General features: G+C 45.4%; 2 protein-coding genes across 2 annotated transcripts; both read right to left on the minus strand.

Moving 5' to 3' along the window:
- Positions 1–13,073: 13,073 nt before the first annotated feature.
- On the minus strand, positions 13,074–14,601 carry LOC109733329 (lecithin-cholesterol acyltransferase-like 1). Its single transcript, XM_020292523.4, has 2 exons — positions 14,204–14,601; positions 13,074–14,108 (listed from the first exon to the last, which is right to left on the minus strand). The coding sequence occupies exons 1-2, from the start codon at positions 14,569–14,571 to the stop codon at positions 13,145–13,147; spliced, it is 1,332 nt and encodes a 443-aa protein (XP_020148112.1). The 5' UTR covers positions 14,572–14,601; the 3' UTR covers positions 13,074–13,144.
- A 252-nt stretch (positions 14,602–14,853) lies between these two features.
- Positions 14,854–18,557, minus strand: LOC109733330 (heptahelical transmembrane protein ADIPOR3). The gene is made up of 3 exons (XM_020292524.4): positions 18,029–18,557; positions 16,649–16,970; positions 14,854–15,682 (listed from the first exon to the last, which is right to left on the minus strand). The coding sequence occupies exons 1-3, from the start codon at positions 18,271–18,273 to the stop codon at positions 15,029–15,031; spliced, it is 1,221 nt and encodes a 406-aa protein (XP_020148113.1). The 5' UTR covers positions 18,274–18,557; the 3' UTR covers positions 14,854–15,028.
- Between the last annotated feature and the right edge of the window lie 4,279 nt (positions 18,558–22,836).

Genomic DNA, 22,836 nt, shown 5'->3' on the forward strand with positions numbered 1-22,836 from the left:
GATAATATTGATGCCAAAAGACGCAAAGTTAATAATGATAGTGCAACATGTTTGTGGCACTGTCGTTTAGGTCATATTGGTGTAAAGCACATGAAGAAACTCCATGCTGATGGGCTTTTGGAATCACTTGATGCTTGCGAACCATGCCTCATGGGCAAGATGACTAAAAATCCGTTCTCCGAAACAATGGAGCGAGCCAATGACTTATTGGAAATAATACATACCGATGTATGCGATCCAATGTGTGTTGAGGCTCGTAGCAGGTATCGTTATTTTCTGACCTTCACAGATGATTTGAGCAGATATGAGTATATCTACTTAATGAAACACAAGTCTGAAACGTGAAAAGTTCAAAGAATTTCAAAGTGAAGTGGAAAATCATCGTAACAAGAAAATAAAGTTTCTACGATCTGATCGTAGAGGCGAATATTTGAGTTACGAGTTTGGCCTTCATTTAAAACAATGTGGAATAGTTTCACAACTCACGCCACCTGGAACACCACAGCGTAATGGTGTGTCCGAATGTCGTAACCGTACTTTATTAGATATGGTGCGATCTATGATGTCTCTTACCGATTTACCACTATCTTTTGGGGGTTATGCATTAGAGACCACTGCATTCACGTTAAATAGGGCACCATCTAAATCCGTTGAGATGACACCGTATGAACTATGGTTTGGCAAGAAACCTAAGCTATCGTTTCTTAAAATTTGGAGCTGTGATGCTTATGTGAAAAAGCTTCAACCTGATAAGCTCGAACCCAAACCGGAGAAGTGCATCTTCATAGGATACCCAAAAGAAACTGTTGGGTACACCTTCTATCACAGATCCGAAGGCAAGACATTTGTTGCTAAGAATGGATCCTTTCTAGAGAAGGAGTTTCTCTCGAAAGAAGTGAGTGGGAGGAAAGTAGAACTTGATGAGGTAGTTGTACCTTCTCTCGAATTGGAAAATGGTTCATCACATAAATCAGTTCCAGTGGTGCCTACACCAATTAGTGAGGATGTTAATGATGATGATCATGAAACTTCAGATCAAGTTACTACCGAACCTCGTAGGTAAACCAGAGTACGGTCCGCACCAGAGTGGTACGGTAATCCTGTTCTAGAAGTCATGTTACTAGAACATGACGAACCTACGAACTATGAGGAAGCGATGATGAGCCCAGATTCCGCAAAATGGCTTGAGGCCATGAAATCTGAGATGGGATCCATGTATGAGAACAAAGTGTGGACTTTGATTACCTTGCCCGATGATCGGCAAGCCATAGAGAATAAATGGATCTTCAAGAAGAAGACTGACGCTGACGGTAATGTTACTGTCTTGAAATCTCGACTTGTTGCAAAAAGTTTTTTGACAAGTTCAAGGTGTTGACTACAATGAGATTTTCTCACTCGTATCGATGCTTAAGTCGGTCCGAATCATGTTAGCAATTGCCGCATTTTATGAAATCTGGCAAATGGATGTCAAAACTGCATTCCTTAATGGATTTATTAAAGAAGAGTTGTATATGATGCAACCAGAAGGTTTTGTCGATCCTAAAGGTGCTAACAAAGTGTGCAAGCTCCAGCGATCCATTTATGGACTGGTGCAAGCATCTCAGAGTTGGAATATACGCTTTGATGAGTTGATCAAAGCATAGAGTTTTATACAGACTTGCGGTGAAGCCTGTATTTACAAGAAAGTGAGTGGGAGCACTACAACCTTTCTGATAAGTATATGTGAATGACATATTGTTGATCGGAAATGATGTAGAATTTTCTAGAATGCATAAAGGAGTGTTTGAAAGGAGTTTTTCAAAGAAAGACCTCGGTGAAGCTACTTACATATTGAGCATCAAGATCTATAAAGATAGATCAAGACGCTTGATAAGACTTTCGATGAGTACATACCTTGAGAAGATTTTGAAGGAGTTCAAAATGGATCAGTCAAAGAAGGAGTTCTTGACTGAGTTGTAAGGTATGAAGTTGAGTAAGACTCAAAACACCACCACGGCAGAAGATAGAGAGAGAATGGAAGTCATTCCCTATGCCTCAGCCATAGGTTCTATAAAGTATGCCATGTTGTATACCAAATCTATTGTGTACCTTGCCATGAGTTTGGCAAAGGGGTACAATAGTGATCCAGGAGTAGATCACTCGACAGCGGTCAAAATTATCCTTAGAGAACTAAGGAAATATTTCTCGGTTATGGAGGTGATAAAGAGTTCATCGTAAAGAGTTACATCGATGCAAGCTTTAACACCGATCTGGATGACTCTGAGTCTCAGTCTAGATACATTTTGAAAGTGGGAACAATTAGCTAGAGTAGCTCCATGCAGAGCATTGTAGACATAGAAATTTGCAAAATACATACGGATCTGAATTTAGCAGACCCGTTGACTAAACTTCTCTCACAAGCAAAACATGATCACACCTTAGTACACTTTGGGTGTTAATCACATGGCGATGTGAACTAGATTATTGACTCTAGTAAACCCTTTGGTTGTTGGTCACATGGCGATGTGAACTATGGGTGTTAATCACATGGTGATATGAACTATTGGTGTTGAATCACATGGCGATGTGAACTAGATTATTGACTCTAGTGCAAGTGGGAGACTGAAGGAAATATGCCCTAGAGGCAATAATAAAGTCGTTATTTATATTTCCTTATATCATGATAAATTTTTATTATTCATGCTAGAATTGTATTAGCCAGAAACTTAGTACATGTGTGAATACATAGACAAAACAGAGTGTCCCTAGTATGTCTCTACTTGACTAGCTCGTTAATCAAAGATGGTTATGTTTCCTAACCATAGACATGTTGTAGGATCAAAAGTATGTCTAGAGGGGGGTGATTAGACTACTTGACCAAATAAAAATCTAGCCTTTTCCCAATTTTAAGTCTTGGCGGATTTTAGCAACTTATCAGAAGTCAAGCAATCAACCTACACATGCAATTCTAAGAGTATAGCAGCGGAATGTAAATCATTGCATATGAAGGTAAAGGGGGGAGTTTGGAGGGAGCAAACGCAATGTAGACACGGAGATTTTTGGCGTGGTTCCGATTGGTGGAGCTATCATAACCACGTTGATGGAGACTTCAACCCACGAAGGGTAACGGTTGCGCGAGTCCACGGAGGGCTCCACCCACGAAGGGTCCACGAAGAAGCAACCTTGTCTATCCCACCATGGCCATCGCCCATGAAGGACTTGCCTCACTAGGGTAGATCTTCACGAAGTAGGCGATCTCATTGCCCGTACAAACTCCTTGGTTCAACTTCACAATCTTGACGGAGGTTTCCAAGTGACACCTAACCAATCTAGGAGACACCACTCTCCAAAAGGTAATAGATGGTGTGTTGATGATGAACTCCTTGCTCTTGTGCTTCAAATGATAGTCTCCCCAACACTCAACTATCTCTCACATATTTGTATTTGGTGGAAAGATGATTTGAGTGGAAAGCAACTTGGGGAAGGCTAGAGATCAAGATTCTTGTGGTTGGATTGGAATATCTTGGTCTCAACACATGAGTAGGTGGTTCTCTCTCAGAAAATGAATGGTAGAAGTGTAGGCACGTTCTGATGGCTCTCTCCATGAATGAAGAGTGGGTGGAGGGGTATATATAGGCTCCACACAAAGTCTAACCGTTACACACAATTTACAAAACTCGGTGGGACCGAATACTCAAACTCGGTCAGACCAATTTAGTTCAAAATGTGAACGTTAGGATTTTCGGTGGGACCGACATGTCAACTCGGTGGGACCGATTTCATTAGGGTTAGGGCATAACGTAATCTAGGTGTGACCGATCACATAAACTCAGTGAGACCAATTTCTGTAATAGGCAAACAGAGAGTTGGTCAGGCAAACTCGGTGAGACCGATCGCTCATTTCGGTGAGACCAAAACATTACGAAAAGGAAACAAAGAGTATGCATTGCGAAATCGGTGGGACCGATCGCTCATCTCGGTTAGACCGAAACGTTACGAATGGAAACAGAGAGTTTGCAATCCCATCTCGGTGAGACCGAGATCCCTATCGGTGAGACCGAACTGATTAGGGTTTTTGGCTATGGCTATGTCAAATGAACTCGGTGGCGCCGAATAGATCAAATCGGTGGGGCCGAGTTTGACTTTTGGTTTGGGACATATGTGGATATGAGAAAGTGGTTGCGGGCTTTTGGAGCATATCACTAAGCATTTTGAGCAAGCAAGCCATTAAGCAACACCTCACCCCCTTTTAATAGTATTGGCTTTTCCTATGGACTCAATGTGATCTTGGATCACTAAAATGAAAATGTAGAGTCTTGAGATTGAGCCAATATGTGTCCTTAGCATTTTGAGGGGTCCACATTCATAGTCCATGCCATGCCAATCATTGAACTTTATGAAATGATCATCTTGAAAGACTATTAGTTCAATGAGCTATAAGTTGTTAGGAATTACCAAAACCACCCAGGGATAGTTACACTTTCACATGTGTTGTCATTTGATGAACGGGATCACATCATTAGAGAATGATGTGATGGACAAGACCCATCCGTTAGCTTAGCATAATGATCGTTAAGTTTTATTGCTATTGCTTTCTTCATGACTTATACATATTCCTCTGACTATGAGATTATGCAACTCCCGATTACCGGAGGAACACCTTCTGTGCTATCAAAAGTCACAACGTAACTGGGTGATTATAAATATGCTCTATGGTGTATCCGAAGGTGTTTGTTGGGTTGGCATAGATCACGATTAGGATTTGTCACTCCGAGTATCGGAGAGGTATCTCTGGGCCCTCTCGGTAATGCACATCACTATAAGCCTTGCAAGCAATGTGACTAATGAGCTAGTTATGGGATGATGCATTACGGGACGAGTAAAGAGACTTGCCGGTAACGAGATTGAACTAGGTATGAGAATACCGACGATCCAATCTCGGGCAAGTAACATACCGATGACAAAGGGAATGACGTATGTTGTTATGCGGTTTGACCGATAAAGATCTTCATAGAATATGTAGGAGCCAATATGAGCATCCAGGTTCCGCTATTGGTTATTGACCGGAGATGTGTCTCGGTCATGTTTACATAGTTCTCGAACTCGTAGGGTCCGCACGCTTAACGTTCGATGACGATTTATATTATGAGTTAGGTGTTTTGGTGACCGAAGGAGTCTTGGATGAGATCACAAACATGACGAGGAGTCTCGAAATGGTCGAGAGGTAAAGATTCATATATTGGAAGGTTATAAATGGACACCGGAATGGTTCCAAAGAAGATCGGGGATTTTTCGGAGTACCGGGAGGTTACCAGAACCCCCCGGGAAAGTTAATTGGCCTATTGGGCCATGGTTGAGGAGAGGAGGCAGGCCACGGGAGGAGGCGCCCCCCTCCCCCCTTGACCAATCTGAATTGGACAAGGGGAGGGGGCGCGGCCCCCCTCTTTCTTCTCCCTCTCCCCCCTTTCCCCTTTCCCTCTCCGTTGGAAGGAAGGAGGGGGGGCGAATCCTACTTGGACTGGGAGTCCAAGTAGGACTCCCCCCTTGCCGCACCCCTCCTAGGCCGCCAGCCTCTTCCTCCCCCCTTTATATACAGGGGTGGGAGGCACCCCAAAGGTACATCAAGATTTGTCTTAGCCATGTGTGGTGCCGCCCTCCACAGTTTACTCCTCCGATCATAGCGTCGTAGTGCTTAGGCGAAGCCTTGCGCAGATCACATCACCAACACCGTCGCCACGCCGTCGTGCTGATGGAACTCTCCCTCAACCCTCTACTAGATCAAGAGCTCGAGGGACGTCATCGAGCTGAACGTGTGCTGAACACAGAGGTGCCGTACGTTCGGTACTTGGATCGGTTGGATCGTGAAGACGTTCGACTACATCAACCGCGTTAACATAACGCTTCCGCTTTCGGTCTACGAGGGTACGTGGACACACTCTCCCCGTCTCATTGCTATGCATCTCCTAGATAGATCTTGCGTGATCGTAGGAATTTTTTTGAATTACTACGTTCCCCAACACTATGGTTTGGCAAGAAACCTAAGCTGTCATTTCTTAAGGTTTGGGGCTGCGATGCTTATGTCAAAAGGCTTTCCAGCCAGAAAAGCTTGAACCCAAAGTGGAAAAATGCGTCTTCATAGGATACCCAAAGGAGACGATTGGGTATACCTTCTATCTCAAATCCGAGAGCAAAGTGTTTGTTGCTAAGAACGGGTCCTTTCACGAGAAAGAGTTTCTCTCAAAAGAATTGAGTGGGAGGAAGATAGAACTTGATGAGGTTGTTGAACCTTTACTTCAACTAGAGAGTAGCGTAGCGCAGAAACATGTTTCTGTGGCACCTACGTCAGTTGAAGAGGAAGCTAATGATAGTGATCATGAAGTTTCAGATCTAGTTACTATCGAACCTCGTAGGTCGACAAGGGTACATACTGCTCCTGAGTGGTACGGTAAACCCTGTCTTAGAGGTCATGTTGTTGGACAATGATAAACCTACGAGCTATGAAGAAGTGATGGTGGACCCAGATTCCAACAAATGGTTAGAGGCCATGAAATTCGAGATGGGATCCATGTATGAAAACAAAGTATGGACTTTGGAAGTATTACCTGAAGGGCGAAAGGCCATTCAGAATAAATGGATCTTCAAGAGAAAGACGGACGCGGACGGTAATGTCACCGTCTATAAAGCTCGACTTGTGGCAAAGAGGTTTTCACAAGTTCAAGGAGTTGACTACGATGAGACTTTCTCACCCGTAGCGATGCTTAAGTCCGTCAGAATCGTGTTGGCAATAGCTGCATTTTTCGATTATGAAATTTGGCAGATGGATGTCAAAATAGCGTTCCTTAACGGCTTCCTTAAGGAAGAGTTGTATATGATGCAACCGGAAGGTTTTTTCGATCCAGAGAATGCTAACAAAGTGTGCAAGCTCTAGTGTTCCATTTATGGACTGGTGCAAGCATCTCGGAGCTGGAATCTTCGCTTTGATGAGGTGATCAAAGCGTTCGGGTTTATACAAGTTTACGGAGAAGCTTGTAGTTACAAGAAAGTGAGTGGGAGCTCTATAGCGTTTCTAATATTATATGTGGATGACGTATTGCTGATTGGAAACAATATATAACTTTTGGAAAATGCGAAGGAATATTTGAACAAGAGTTTTTCAATGAAGGACCTAGGAGAAGCTGCTTTCATATTAGGCGTCAAGATCTATGGAGATAGACCGAGACACTTAATAGGACTTTCACAAAGCACATACCTTGATAAGATTTTGAAGAAGTTCAAAATGGATCAGTACAAGAAGGGGTTCTTGCCTATTTTGCAAGGTGTGAAGTTGAGTAAGACTCAATGCCCAGCGACTACAGAGAATAGAGAAAAGATGAGTGTCATCCCCTATGCTTCTGCAATAGGCTCTATCATGTATGCGATGTTGTGCACAAGACAGATGTCAACCTTGCCATAAGTATGGCCGAAAGGTTTCAAAGTGATCCGGGAGTGGAACACTGGACAACGGTCAAAAATATTCTTAAGTACGTGAAAAGGACTAAGGAAATGTTTCTCGTTTATGGAGGTGATGAAGAGCTCGTCGTGAAGGCTTACGTTGATGCAAGCTTTGACACTAATCCTGATGACTCTATGTCTCAAACCGGATATGTATATATTCTAAATGGGGGAGCGATAAGCTGATGCAGTTCCAAGAAAAGTGTGGTAGCTAATTCTACATGCGAAGCGGGGTACATAGCTGCCTCGGAGGCAGCAAAGGAAGGTGTCTGGATGAAGCAGTTCATGACAGATCTTGGAGTTGTGCCCATTGCACTGGACCCGATGACTCTGTTATGTGACAACACTGGTGCCATTGCTCTAGCCAAGGAACCAAGGTTTCACAAGAGGACCGTACACATAAGGCGATGCTTCAATTCCATCCACGACGCAATCAAGGAGGAGGACATAAATATTTGCAAAGAACATACGGATCTGAATGTTGCAGATCTGTTCACTAAACCTCTTCCACGGGCAAAACATGATCAACACCAGAACTCTATGGGTGTTAAATTTATTACCATGTAATGCTAGATTATTGACTCGAGTGCAAGTGGGAGACTGTTGGAAATATGCCCTGGAGGCAATAATAAAGTAGTTATTATTATATTTCCTTGTTCATGATAATCGTTTATTATCCATGCTATAATTGTATTGATTGGAAACTCAAATACATGTGTGGATGCATAAACAACAACATGTCCCTAGTGAGCCTCTACTGGGCTAGTCATTGATCAAAGATGGCTATGGTTTCCTAGTCATAGACACGAGTTGTCATTTGATAAAGGGATCACATCATTAGGAGAATGATGTGATGGACAAGACCCAAACTATAAATGTAGCATATGATCGTATCAAGTTTATTGCTATCGTTTTCTGCATGTCAAGTATTTGTTCCTATAACCATGAGATCATGCAACTCATTAACACCGAAGGAGTACCTTCTGGGTGACTATAAAGATGCTCTACAGGTATCTCCGAGGGTGTCTGTTGAGTTGGCATGGTTCAAGACTGGGATTTGTCACTATATATGACGGAGAGGTATCTTGGGGCTCTCTCGGTAATACAACATCACAAGAAGCTTGCAAGCATGTCACTAACGAGTTTGGTCACGGGATCTTGTATTACGGAACGAGTAAAGAGACTTGTCGGTAATGAGATTTAACTAGGTATGGAGATACCGACGATCGAATCTCGGGCAAGTAACATATCGTCGGACAAAGGGAATTGTATACGGGATTAACTGAATCATTGACATCGTGGTTCAACCGATAAACATCTTCGTGGAATATGTAGGAATCAATATGGGCATCCAGGTTTCGCTATTTTTTATTGACGGGAGAGGGGTCTCGGTCATGTCTACATGATTCTCGAACCCGTAGGGTCGCACTCTTAACGTTCGGTAGCGCTAGGGTAGTATTGAGATATTAATAGTGGAAATCTGAAGGTTGCTCGGAGTCCCGGATGGGATCCGGGACATCACGAGGAGCTCCGGAATAGTGTGGAGGTAAAAATTCATATATGGAAAGTTGTTATCGGGGTTCCGGAAAAAGTTCGAGTTTTTTCGGTATTGTACCGGGAAGGTTCTAGAAGGTTCCGGAGTGGGGACCACCTGCATGGGGACCCACATGAACGTGGGTAGTGGGGAAAGTCCCCACAACCCTGGTCTAGGCGCACCAAGATCCTCACTTAAAAGGAATAGTATCATATCCCAAGGGGATAAGATCAGGGTCACTAAAAAGGGGATAGCGATCGGAGGGGGAGCAAAGGTGGGATTTCCTTCCTCCCTCTTTGGACAGCGACCCCAGGGCCTTGGAGGGCAAGCCACCAGCCCCTCCACGCCTATATAAAGGTGGGGAGGCGTTGGGGGCAGCCACCCTTCGACCCTTGCCCGTTACCTCTCCCAACTCCTCCCACGTTTCACGGGTACGCACTTGGCGAAGCCCTGCCGGAATTCCGCTGCCACCACCACCATACGGTCATGTTGGTACCAATCTCATCTACCCCCTCTCTCTCACTTGTTGGATCAAGAAGGAGAGGGCGTCGTCCGTTCGGGACTTGATCGGGAGTTCCTGGACGGATCGTGATTGGACCGCGAAGGCGTTCAACTACATCAACCGCGTTTCTTAACGCTTCCGCTAGCGATCTACAAGGGTATGTAGATCCAATCTCTCCTCTCGTAGATGCGCATCTCCTAGATTGATCTTGGTGAGCGTAGGAAATTTTTTGTTTCCCATGCAACGTTCCTCAACAATAGCAAGAGAAGCACATGAGTTTGTAGAAGTATTTCTTTGTCTCTTTCAGGTTGTCAACTGAATTACTTGAGGACAAGCAATGAGTTAAGCTTGGGCGAGTTGATACATCTCCAATGTATCTACTTTTTCAAACACTTTTCCTCTTGTTTTGTACTCTAATTTGTATGATTTGAATGAAACTAACCTAGACTAACGTTGTTTTCAACAGAACTATCTTGATGTTGCTTTTGTGTAGAAATAAAAAGTTGCCGGAATTGGAAGAAACTTTACGACTGAAATATATAAAAAATACTCGCGCAAAGAACTATCGGAGGGGGCCTACCAGGGAGCTTGTGGCTCCTTGGTGGGGCCCCCTCCGATGGCGTGGCCTCCCCCTGGGCGCACCATGTGAGCTTATGGGCCCCACGAGCCTCCATTTTACATAATTCCAAACCTACATATACCATCGTCCTAAGAAAAAAATCAGATAGAAAATTTCATCATGTTTTACGATACAGAGCTGCCTCCACCTCCTGTTCTTCGTCGGGAGGCCTGATCTGGAGTCCGTTCGGGGCCCCAGAGAGGGGAAATCTTAGTTGTAGTCATCAACAACCTCATGATACTCACCATCTGGAGTGAGTACTTTCATTGTAGGCATATTGGAGGAAGATGGAGATGGATGAGGTTCGTCATATAATCGAGTAAATTTGTTAGGGCTTGATCAATAGTATTCACTATGTTATGAGATTGATGACTTTGTTATGCTTAATGCTTGTCACTTTGCCCGAGTGCCATGATTTCAGATATGAACCTATTATGTTTTCATGAACATATTTGAGTTCTTGATCCTATCTTGTAAGTTATATGCACCTATTATTGTTTCGATCCGTAGACCCCAAAGTGACAATAATTATGATACTCTCCCGAGAAGAGTGTAATTTGAGTAGTTCATGTATTCACAATGTGTTAACTCTTTGTTCCGGTTCTCTATTAAAAGGAACGCCTTAATTACCTTAGTTTCCACTTGGACCCCGCTGCCACGAGAGGGTAGGACAAAAGATGTCATGCAAGTTCTTACCGCAAGCACATATGACTATATATGGAATACATGCCTACATATGATTGATGAATTGGAGATATTGTGTATCGCTCTAGGTTTTAACTGTTACATAATGAATTTCATCCAAACATCCATCGCTACTCCATGCCTACGCTTTTACAATATTGTTTTTGCTCAAGTACTATTACTGCCGCTGCTACACTTGCTACAACACTCCTACTGTTACTGTTACTACTGCTGCTACTATTTACACTGCTGTCATATTACTGTGCTACTAATAAGTTGCTGCAAGGATGTGACTTCTTAGGTGCGGTTGAATTGACAACTCAACTTTTAAGGCTTATAAATATTATTTAGCTCCCCTTGTGTCAAAGCAATAAATTTGGGTGAAATACTACCCTTGAAGACTATTGCGATCCCCTATACTCGTGGGTCATCAGTACATATTTGATCTTTGACCCCCACCTTTATATTAGGACTAAAAAACATGTTGGATTTATCAACACTAACCATTGCCCCGAGGCTGCGCAATATGAATCTAGAGATGATTCAGAGCCTCCGCACTTTGTAGATTAGCTTTCATAATATAGTACACCCAGTTCACCTAAAAAGAAGAGTAAAACTAAAACTTTGCATGCTGCTAGTGAGCCTGCTATAGAAAAAGAACCTGTTGAGAATCCTAATAATGTTTCTACTTTGATGCTGAAACTTAAGACGGTTAAGAGCATGAATCTAACCATGATAATGCTAGTAATGATCATAATGATGCTTCACCTTATAATGACAATGAACCTGAAAAGGAGGTAGTAGTAGAACCTGAAGTTGATCTTTATGACCTACCTTCTAAGAATAAAAGAGATTATGTTGTTAGGAAACATGGTAGAGAAAGGGAACCATTGCTAGGAAACTTCATCCTCTTTCAATAGTATTGGCTTTCCTATGGACTTAATATAATCTTGAATGAGTTAAATGGAAATGTAGAGTCTTGAGGCTTTTCCACCACGTGTTCTTAGCATCTTGAGGGGTCCTAAGTTGAACTTATCCTGAAATATACTAAAGGAAAACATTAATCCAACAACTTGTATATTTGACATGAATTACCAAAACCACCAATGAAGTGGATGTGCTTACAAACTTCCCCTTTTATTAATTGATGACAACATACATCAAAGCTTCAAATAAAAGGATATAATTTTGGAATACATATTAAAGCTTTGAAAGACATGAGACACGTACAAGCTCCATCTACAATTGTGCATATGTAGAATTTTGCTTTTGGAATGCAAGTACACAATTGAACAGGCAGAGAGAGTCTTCCATGACACAAAGTTAGTTTTATTGCCATGGCAAATTTACCTTTATTGCCATGTCAAAATTACTTTAATATACGTGGCAAATTTACTTTTTATTTTGCCGTGGCAAAATTATATTATGGACCATGTAAATTTACTGTTATTGCCATGGCAAAAAAGTATACATCCATGGCAATTTTTTTGCTTTCATCATTCATTGGAATTTTTGCATGTCACGGGACCATTGTAAATTTAGTTTATATGAAATGAGACAATTACTACTAAACAATATATGATACACTTTTTGTGTTTTACGTGATGGCAAATTTAATCCATATTTTTTGTGTGTTTTCATGTATACAATTAAAATACCTTACAAATTTAATGTACATTTTTTGCCTCCATGTACATATGTAAATTGATATGAACTTTTTCTTTTGGGCCATTGGAAAAAAGTTCTACAATATAACTATTAATTTTCATAAGTGTATGGTAGTTTTATTCACTAAAGCACTTTTTGTCGCGTAGTATGTATTCTTTTTAGGAGTGTTTTTATTGGTCCAATGCATTTTTATGTTTTTTTTACTTTTCTATATTTATTCGGAGAATCAGGAGTAGTTTTGGGGCCCACAACAGGGGGAGTCTCGTAGCGAACTAAATCGTTCGTTGGCTCCTCTCTCCTAGATCGAATGTCAGCACGATATTCACGTCCTAAACTTTTAGGACCCTGATAAGTGCCACACATGTGGCACGAGCACATGGCAACTCCGAACATTTCTTATGACAAGTTTAATGACGCGAGGATGGCAACTTTAGTTGTCAAGCGTGACAACTTTCGTGCTTCAATTTATTTGAGTTTGTTTTGTCTTTTCGGATGACAATTTTAATTGTAAAAAAGGTCAGGACTGCTTCATGCCACCCATGTGGCACCTATCATTTGGGAACTTTTACCCGATGTCTATGAAATTATGATCCTGGTTCTTTTTCAAAATCTCTTACTTTTCATCACTATTAACATTACTCAAACTCAGAGCACCTCTAAAAACGCATTACTCAAACCAAACGTCTTCGTGCACTCTACATCTATCTTCCTTCCAGACGGGACCTGCATCGATCTGCACTCGGCCAATCTTCGGATGGAGTTCTACAGTTCCACCAGCCTCGAGTATTTCAGCAACCACTTTTTTCAGAGCGAAACCAACGTTGAAGAAGCCATCGTGACGAACGCCGGGCAACCTGACCACCTTCAGAACCTGGCCTTCCACCCCAGACCACTCCTTCTCGATGGCCACCAGGCTCACCATGTTTATGTCGCCATCGCCGTCGCCGTACACCACCTCCGGGGTCCCCACGAACCCGTCTTCCCCGTACACGAACGTCTCCGGCGTGCTGACACCGACCCCGATGATGCTGGTCACCGGCACCATCGGCGCCGGGAGCGCCTCCCATGCTGGCAGCACCCGCGTGACGTACGGCCGGACCCCTTCCGGGAAGCCGACGGCCTCGAAGAACTCCGCAATATTGTGTGCCGTGTACGTCGTGTTCCTGGTCACCACCAGCGGCCGGTCCCCGAACACCGTCGGCGTGGGCAGGCGCCAGAGAGCGCTCTGCTGGCTCCGCGCCAGCCGGACCCTCGACGGCCGCGCGACGTTCGGCAGGCCGTAGTCCGTGCCGGCGGCCAGGTCGTTCATCCCCTCCGAGAAGCCGCCGAGCGCGGAGGCGACGAGGATGACGCGCTTGACGAAGCGCCGGCGCCAGGCGAGCGGGCGGCCGAGGAGGAACTGGTACGTGAGCGCGCAGCCGAAACTATGCGCGACGACGACGACCGGCCGTCCCTGGCTGAGCGAGCTCGCCCTTTCGACGAGCCGCGTGAAGTCGTCGAAGTTGCAGGCGCCCGCCGCGGACGGGTGGCCGCGCGGCGCGACGGAGTAGCGGAAGTCGTAGGGCACGGCGAAGAGGCTCTCGCCGTCGCGGTAGCCCGCGGCCTCCAGCTCCCGCACCAGGGGGTCCAACCTGTCAGTCCACCAAGTCAGGTTGCCACCAGAATACTGAATCAAACGCTTGTGGACGAGGAGGAAACGATCGAGTGGTTGGGAGGTCAGACTCGCCCAGTTAAGCCGTGCGTGGAGCCGAAGAACGGGACCCGGGTCACGACGCCGGCGACGTTGCCGTAGTCGTCGGCGACGGCGTCGTAGACGAGGCTCATCTGGTCCACGAAGCACGGGACCTGGCGGGGGTCCTGCATCGCCGTCTGGTTGATCGGCCACAGCCGGAACCACCCATTCCCCTTACGCGCGCCGCAGCCGGGCGCCGGCGGCGCGTACGCGGCCGTCAGCTGCGCCTCGAGCAGGTTGGACCCGTACCCGGGCACGAGCACGACCGGGTGCGGTCCCTTGACGTCGCCGGCGCAGTGGCTCCGGAGCGGCCGCAAGGCGCCGAGGAGCACGGCCACGGCGACGAGCCTAGACAGATCCATGTGAGCGATATTTTGCGACCCAGCAGAGACATGAGCTACCAACAACAGCCGCGGTGCTGTATTATTATTGGTACCAAAAAAAGGAGAACAATTCAGCCGGTGCCATCGACCTCAGCCTGTCAAATTATATCAATTCAGACGCTTGGCGATGCATCTTCTGCAACAAACTTGTCTCGTAGTTGACGTGCACGGCTGTGAACAGCAACTGCAATCAATTGCTACTCAGATTCCATCACCAAGACAATAACATAAGTATCAACCTTTTATGAAGGTTGCTGAATATGATCGCCTTAAGCCAGCCAATTTTTTTATAATCACCTTGTTTATTGTACCTAGTATACACTTTACACAGATCAGTAAATTCTTTACCCAGATTCAACAGGTCCTCTATTGATCATTGAGACACAACCATATAACCAAATAAATCTATCCACACCCTGTAACAATAGAACAACTTTTAGCAGCCCTGCTGATCTCTCCACTTGAGGTACAACAGCCCTGCATGGTAGTGGGTGTAGGCTCCAGCAACCACCAAGACATGGAAGAGCTGGTGGCTGTGCCCAGCAATGTCAAACTTCCCAGGCATCCAGCGTTCAGGCACCCGAGTCGCGTACACCAATGCTCCAACACCGTAGAACAGCCCCATCAAAATTTCATATCCGGTAGTGATCAGTGCCTCTGGTTGGTGCCAAAAAAGGATCAACTTGTGAAAAACAGGGATCACACCTGATGCTCCCATGCCAAAGAAGAGGCACGCTCGTATAGTTCGGAATTCCGGGTTCTGGAAGACCGGGAGCAGAGAGAACGCGATAGTTGCTAATCCTAAAATAGTTATGAAGCTGAGGTACAGGTTGCAAAAGAAAGGATGGCACAGGAAACTGTAGTATACTGGAGGGTAGAAAGAAGTGGCGATAAGAGCTGCAATGCCCGCATAGTCAAGCCGAAGCATGATATAGGCAAGGCGGCGAGAGTGGCAGGACAGAAGGTGGCATGTGCTGCTGGCAAGAAGGCAAAACATGGCTCCTCCCAAGAAGGCAAAGAATGGCCACCTAGAGATCGGCCTAATAAAGTGTGGTGCAATTACGGTTACAATATCCTCCTTCATGCTTTCCTGCACAGATGAAAACAATCCTTGTTATGTCCTTGTTATGTGACAGTTGTCAACACACAGGTTAAAAAGACTGGTTTACATGAGCGATGCAATGCGAATGTTGATCTGCACAGAAGTTAATGAGGATTGTATGGAATTCAATGGAACTTAAATAAAAAGGCCCTTGCAATGCTCCTACAGTGGTCGGACCCTTGCAATGCCCCCTTTTCTTAAAAGAGACCCCAAAACAATGCGAAGATATCGAATTGAACCATATTATTGTTATATGTACTCTGTATAGACTGTGTGTACCAACAACAGTAAAGCCTTACGCACGCCTAAAATAAACTTTGAGGTGAGTACATACTAAACAAAGGTTCTGCATATCATAAGCTGGTTTTGATGCTACAGATTTTTCCGGTAACCTACCAGGAACTATTAGACAACAACAACACAAAGCCTTTAGTCCCAAACAAGTTGGGGTAGGCTAGAGGTGAAACCCATAAGCTCTCGCGACCAACTCATGGTTCTGGAACATGGATAGCAAGCTTCCACGCACCCCTGTCCATGGCTAATTCTTTGGTGATCCCCAACGAAAATCTTTTGGGTTTCATCTCCATAAGAGTGGCTGAGTTTTGATGTTGGCTCGCCAAGCCTATCACACCTTTCTCCTTTACCCGGGCTTGGGACCGGCTATGTTGAGTAGACTTCTGAGGATTATTTTTTAACTGATAACTATCTAGAAGTCAAATCTTGGCCAGCATCAAACTGGCTTAATTTAGTCAGAAGTCAGACATAATTACTCACAGTGGGCATAGCAAGAAGAAACTAGGTAACTAAACAGCTTGAATTTGATAGTCCAACTCGTAAGATTTTCCTATTAACTGTTGTAAGCAGGTTAGCACTGCATTTCTGAAGTTTTGAACCCTTAAATAAAGCACAGCGATAGTGAGTAAAAAAGCACTAGATAAGTTGTTGACTACTTACAAGAACAGAAAGATTAGTTTCATTGGAATGGGTAAATCTGTCCGGCAAGCAATTTGAGAGTAATTCCAAGAGACGCCAACGAGATAATGATGGAAGCACATCGATAGAATTCCATGAGCTTCTCAATTCATCCTTCATCTTTTGTAGATCAGAAAAGTGAGGTAATGAGGGAAGGCATGCCGCAAGCTCTGCCTGAATCTTATGAAGATCAGCATTCCTAAGTATATCAGGTAAATTCTGCAGGCTCTGAAGATCCACATTTGGAACTTTTGTTGCAGTGTATATGGTCAAAGAAAGGAAGATGAAGAATCCTATCAAGTGCCTGAAGTGGACACAAAGAAATAGCTTTATTAGATCAGAGATAATCTAGCAAATTCATAATTCTGCTATATCATATCGGCAAAATAAATAAATAAATAAAACGAACAGGGGAGGAGCCCTGTGAAATTTTATTAAGGTAGAAACGATCGTGAGTACCATGTTCACCCCTGACAGGATTGAGCCCTAGTCGGCAAGGACACACCACCAAATCCTCTCCACATCGGCAAAATAACAAAAGGTAATATCACCCCGAAGTTTGTAGTCCTAATTTCCTAGTATTCATACTTCACCATTTATGGCACATAGCTCGCAGAAGAGGTTAGTGGTCAACCAAACTCAGTGTTACATAATGGCAGTCAAATCACTTGGTTTCCTTTCGACTTGATAGGATAGGCAAGCAACAAAGACTAGAAAAGACACATTTGAAGTCCATGGTTCAATTAAATGTATGACCTGTTGAAATTGAAAGGGACTTCTTTAATTAGTTTGGTGGACGGTAGTCTTGATAAAATTTAAAAATTAAGTTGGTTGTTGTCTCATCTTGCTTGGCAACAAACAAGCAAGGGCTACGACAAATGCTTCAAAATTCAGAGTGCCACAATGCATTCTCAGTGCTGAATTTCTTACTTGGTAATTAGTTTGAAACTTCAAGTCTGAACACGAGGAAGTGAGCAATTTCAAGCCAGGGTTAAGTGAATCAAAAATCAAATGGTTGCATTGTAAAATTAACATGACAGAGAATCCTTGTTTTCAAGAGTAAATCAGCTTCCCTTTTCATGCCATAATTACATAGCTGAAGAAGCCATAATTACATGGCTAAAGAAACCGTACTATGTTGGATAACCACAACACAGAAAGAGAGAACAAAACTGCAGGTAAAGCACCAGATAGATACATACATCGTTCCAATTTTCAAACTAGAAACTCGCAATGTTATCAGAACTATATATGTCCAGGGGATTAATTGGCTGTTCCATACATGTGCGCACAGTATAAAATTGGCATGAGGAAAACAATTGGATTGAAAAATAAGATGGGGGGATGAGCAAGAGTACGCACGTCCAGACGTTGAGGGTCTCGTTGTGGATGGAGAAGACGGAGAGGAGCACCTGCGGGAGCGGCCACTCGCAGCGGTAGTAGCGCAGGATGTACTCGTTGTCCCGCATGTAGGCCGGCAGCGCCCGGTAGTCGACCAGGCCGTAGCGGCGCCCCTTGCCCTGCTTCCCCTTCCTCTCCTCCTCCAGCATCGGCCTCTCCACCTCCGCCTCCTCCTCCCACACCGCCGCCGCCGTCGCCGTCGCCATCGCCAGAGGGCCGGGGAGAAGACCGCCGGGAGAGAGAGCGCGACCCGTTCGGCCCGGGTGTTATGCCGCCCCGTCCGAATATCCGCCGCACGCGAACGCGACGACGCGCCCGCTGCCTGTGGTGGGTTGTATCGCTTCCCTCGCTCGCTCGGCCTGGGTTGCGTCGGCCCGTCGATCTCGGCGAGGCGGGCGCGCCTCGGTGCGTCCCCTCCACCCCAGAATTTTCTTTTTTCAAATACCTCCACCCCAGATTTAGCAGAGCAGCCTCTGACGCACGCCGGGTCGGCGTGTCCGCCTTGGCGTTTTGGGGCTTCTGTTTTGTTGGCGCGGTGGCGTGGCATGGGGCGTACGAGTGCGAGTGCGAGTGCGACCCGGTGCGTTGTGAATGAAGGGGGAGCTACGGCCGTGCGTGCCGACTACCTCTCGCTTTCCCCTCTCGTCCCGCGGAAGGAAGGGTGTGGCTTGGCTGGACCGTGCGCGTACCGTCTCACGGATCCGACGTGCCCAATCGATTTCCGGCCGAAAAGGGAAGCAGTAGGAAGCGTGCGGGATTCTTGAGTCATCGCATGCCCAACCTCCCGTCGTGCTCACGGAAAATGGTTACGCGATTTTGACGTAGGCCGATCGTGCAAGTGCAAGGGCGTCAAAAGCCCGTGAGGTCATGTTTGGGTTTTTTTTAACACAGTACAGACGCAAGAGCTCATATACACGCGCATACACTCACCCTTATGAACACACACGCACACCCTACCCCTATGAGCATCTTCTAAAGACTGAGCCGGCATATCATTTTAAAATTTACGACGAGACGTCTCCTCCCACTGAATGTGCATCACCGGAAATCCTGACATAAATGCGAGCACCGGGACTTGAACCCTGGTGGGCTGGGGATACCACAGTCCCTCTAACCATCCAACCACATGTTCACAGGTCAGGTCATATTTGAGTTGAGCCATTGATTGCTATATATGCCTATTCAATGTCAATGTTCGTCAGAGCATATTCAACGCCGATCCTTGAACCGTGGCCAATTTCGTTAGGGCATATTCAACACCGATCCTCAAACGGACATCATATTTCTCTGTGGATGCGTCACGCGTTCGTGGACAGTGATACGAGAGCCGACCATCCAACGCTTGCCCACATCTCCGGCCACAATATAAACAAATTTAGACATAACTCATGCATATACGACGAAATTCATACAAACGGGCATAAATTCAGACATGATTTACATAAGCCGTAGATATTTCGTCCGTTCAACTAAAACTTAAAAAACTAAACTAATTTGTAGCAGACAGGCTGGCCGGCGGCACCTCTGTCGCCTTCCGTGCTCACGTTATCATCGTTGAAGCTGGAGTGGTCCTTCCAGCGGTGAAGGGCGCCAAGGCGCGGTAGCCCTGCCCGGCCGCCACCTGGCGCTCGAGCCGCTCAGCTTCCTCTTGCGCCATGCGGAGGGCCGCCTCGGCCAACGCGGACCCTGGCCGGGGAGCTCTACCCTTGACCCTGCTGAGGACGACAGAGGTGTCGTTGAGTGACCACTCCACCTCGACCTTGGCAAGCTCCTTGTCTTGGCAGCGCAGTCGCTACGCAGATATCTCCGACTTGGTCATCGATCGGTCATCGGCCCAGGCCTCCGCGAGGTTGGGGTCCACGAGGACCCAGGTTGGCGCCTCTTCAGTCAGACTATGCGAACATCGCTCGATGCTCCGCGTTGCACCACTCCCTCCATGACGCCTCCTTGGCCGCCCTCTCCTCTGTTGACATGATGCTCCACGCTGAGGAGCTACCACTGCTGCGGCCACTGAGTGTCGGCGGGCGTGTGCAAGATACGCGCGAGACACCATGGACGGGAGATGTCCTTTTGCTGGTTCGTGAATGGGGCACGAAGGTGAGGACCTACACTATCGAAATGCACGAAATGTACACGATGATTTACCCGGGTTCGGGCCGCATGGTTGCGTAATATCCTACTCCTACTTTTGTGTGTGTTTATGTTGGTGGATGGCGAGCTACAAGTCCTTCGCGGGAACGGGAAGCGTTGTGTACTCCTACTTTTCTTCTACCAAATGTCCAACCTTTTACAGGTCTCTTCTGTCTTGCTAAGAAGTGCCTCCCCCCCCCCCACCCCGCCCTCAATAGCTAGGTCCTCCTTTTATATCTCAAGGGGTACCACAATGGCTTTTCTACTAAGGAAGTGGTCCGGCCATCTGACCGAGTAGGTGAGTGCATTAAATGCTTGTATGAAGTGTTATTGCCTTCTGTATTCCGGGAATGGACGCCTGTCTTGTCACCACCAACCATGGCGCCACTTTGCACGGGGCGTGACACATCTTTGTATAGGTGTGCACCATGCGGTGAGATGAGGGGGTTGAATCACCCCGTACGTCTTGTCCAGCTCCCGGCACGCCTATTCACTTGTCTCATGGCGCAAGGGCTCTGCAGGCGTAGAACAACCGCTCCACGCGTGGGTGAGGCAATAGCTTGCTGTCGAAGGCCTGCTAAATGCAGGCCAACTAAGGAAGGTTGTTGACAGGCGAGGTCGTTCCCTGGTCTTGGTTGGCGAGAGTCATTATTAGGTGCTTCAATCAGGCTTCCTTCTGGATTTGGGCAGGCCCGTTCGGTGGCCATGGACATCTTTTAAACAAAGATCTGCATGCCACCATAGAGCCTTGGCTTCTCTTGAAGAGGTTGCTTGGTGTAGTTCTTCACGAAGATCTACATACCACCTCCGTTTCAGAGGAAAGAACCTTAGTATGATCTATGTGATCCGATGCGTGTTACCTTTGAAGACTGTCATTCTTCTAGACGGTTAGGCGTCAAGTTCTGAGCACCCAAGAGTAATTGTGGCGTGGCGGTGAACAAGTCTGTGAAGGTTTTGAAGTGACGACTTTCCACGAGTGATTGGGCGAGGTCTAAGTGACCTTCGCTCAAGAGGAATACAGTGAGGACTAAGTGTCCTCTGAGTTCGTCTCAGCCGCCTCAACTAGACGTACAGTTGATACATCTGGTTGAGGCGGCTGAGACGAACTGAATTAGACACATCAATTGTACGTCTCAGCCGCCTCAACCAGACGTACAGTTGATGTGTCTAATTCATCACTAAAACTAGTCTACCAAATCGATGTGTCTTCACCGAGCCTACCTGATTTCAAATTCCTCACCTTTACCTTTACGTTATTCCGTTACTGAAGAATTTGTGATCTACCTTCTGAAGAATTTGAACCAAAGACTTTCATCATGCCATTTCTCATTTCTTTAGTTCATCTTCCTCATGCTTGTATGCTTGTACGATTACTTGTTCTTCACCTATATGTATCTTGTATGCATGCTTTTTGCTACTGTGATGAATTAGTTGCCTTGCGTTTCTATTTATTCACTCCGATCTTCGTCAAATTCATTAGAGTTTGATGAATTTCTAAAAATCTCCCATTCACCCCCCTCTGGTAGTAAACCTGCGCTTTCAGAATGGAAAAGGGGGACGTATTGACTTAAACTACAAGCAGAAAAAGTATCCAACTGAGGCGGGAGTGTTCAGAACGTACATTCCACTCCTTGAGTCATGGATCGCGGTGGTATTTTGGAGAACCAGAAATGCAGTCACCACGCTAATTCTTTAACTTGTAGCTTCAGATGGTCGCGCTTCATATCCAGGAACGAGCATTCTCGGCACACATTTGCATGAGGTAACAACTTAACGCCTACACCACGATCTGATGCTAAGCTTATGGTTGGGTCTGATAACTCATGTCAAATGACAACTCATGTATATGGTTAGGAGACCTTAACCATCTTTGATCAACGAACTAGTCTAGTAGAGGCTCATAGGGACACGGTGTTGTTTATGTATCTACACATGTATTCAAGTTTCCCGTCAATATAATTCTAGCATGAATAATAAACATTTATCATGAACAAGGAAATATGATAATAACCATTTTATTATTGCCTCTAGGGAATATTTCCAACATTAGGGCCCATGCGGTGCTACCCCTTGGTCCAGCCAAAGGGCATAACCCACTAGGTCGACCCTTGGGAATATTCAGATGCTTCCGGAACATTGTCTCAAAAAAAAATGCTTCCGGAACATTTTGGAATCTTTTGATGCCTTCTATATACTTCTGGGGCGCCACTTCTGGGACACACTCCCAAGACACACCCCAATCCATCCAGAAGCATCCAGAACTCTTCTCGCGACGATTCTCTAATTCTCCTATATCTCCTGGTACTGAAATAAATCACTAGTCGTCAATATGCACACATGACCGAAACACCTCCCGATCAATAATTAACAGTGGGATGTGGACACCCATGTTAACTCCCACACAAACACGAAGATCTTTATCCGGTGAACCCTTTGTTTCCGTATATACTTCACTTTGCTTTGTGATATATATATGAAACCCGAGGACAGATAGTATTTCAGTGATCGACACATTGATCACTATACTTGTTATCCATTGCTGGTTTTATTCCTTTTCTTGTTTCTGTATTCCGGTATCCCTTTGATCAGTATCACAGTGTCTGGCCAGACCGTAATGGATACTATAATACCGAGTGGCC

This window comes from Aegilops tauschii, chromosome 4 (genome assembly GCF_002575655.3).
Source record: "Aegilops tauschii subsp. strangulata cultivar AL8/78 chromosome 4, Aet v6.0, whole genome shotgun sequence".
Lineage (NCBI taxonomy): Eukaryota > Viridiplantae > Streptophyta > Magnoliopsida > Poales > Poaceae > Aegilops > Aegilops tauschii.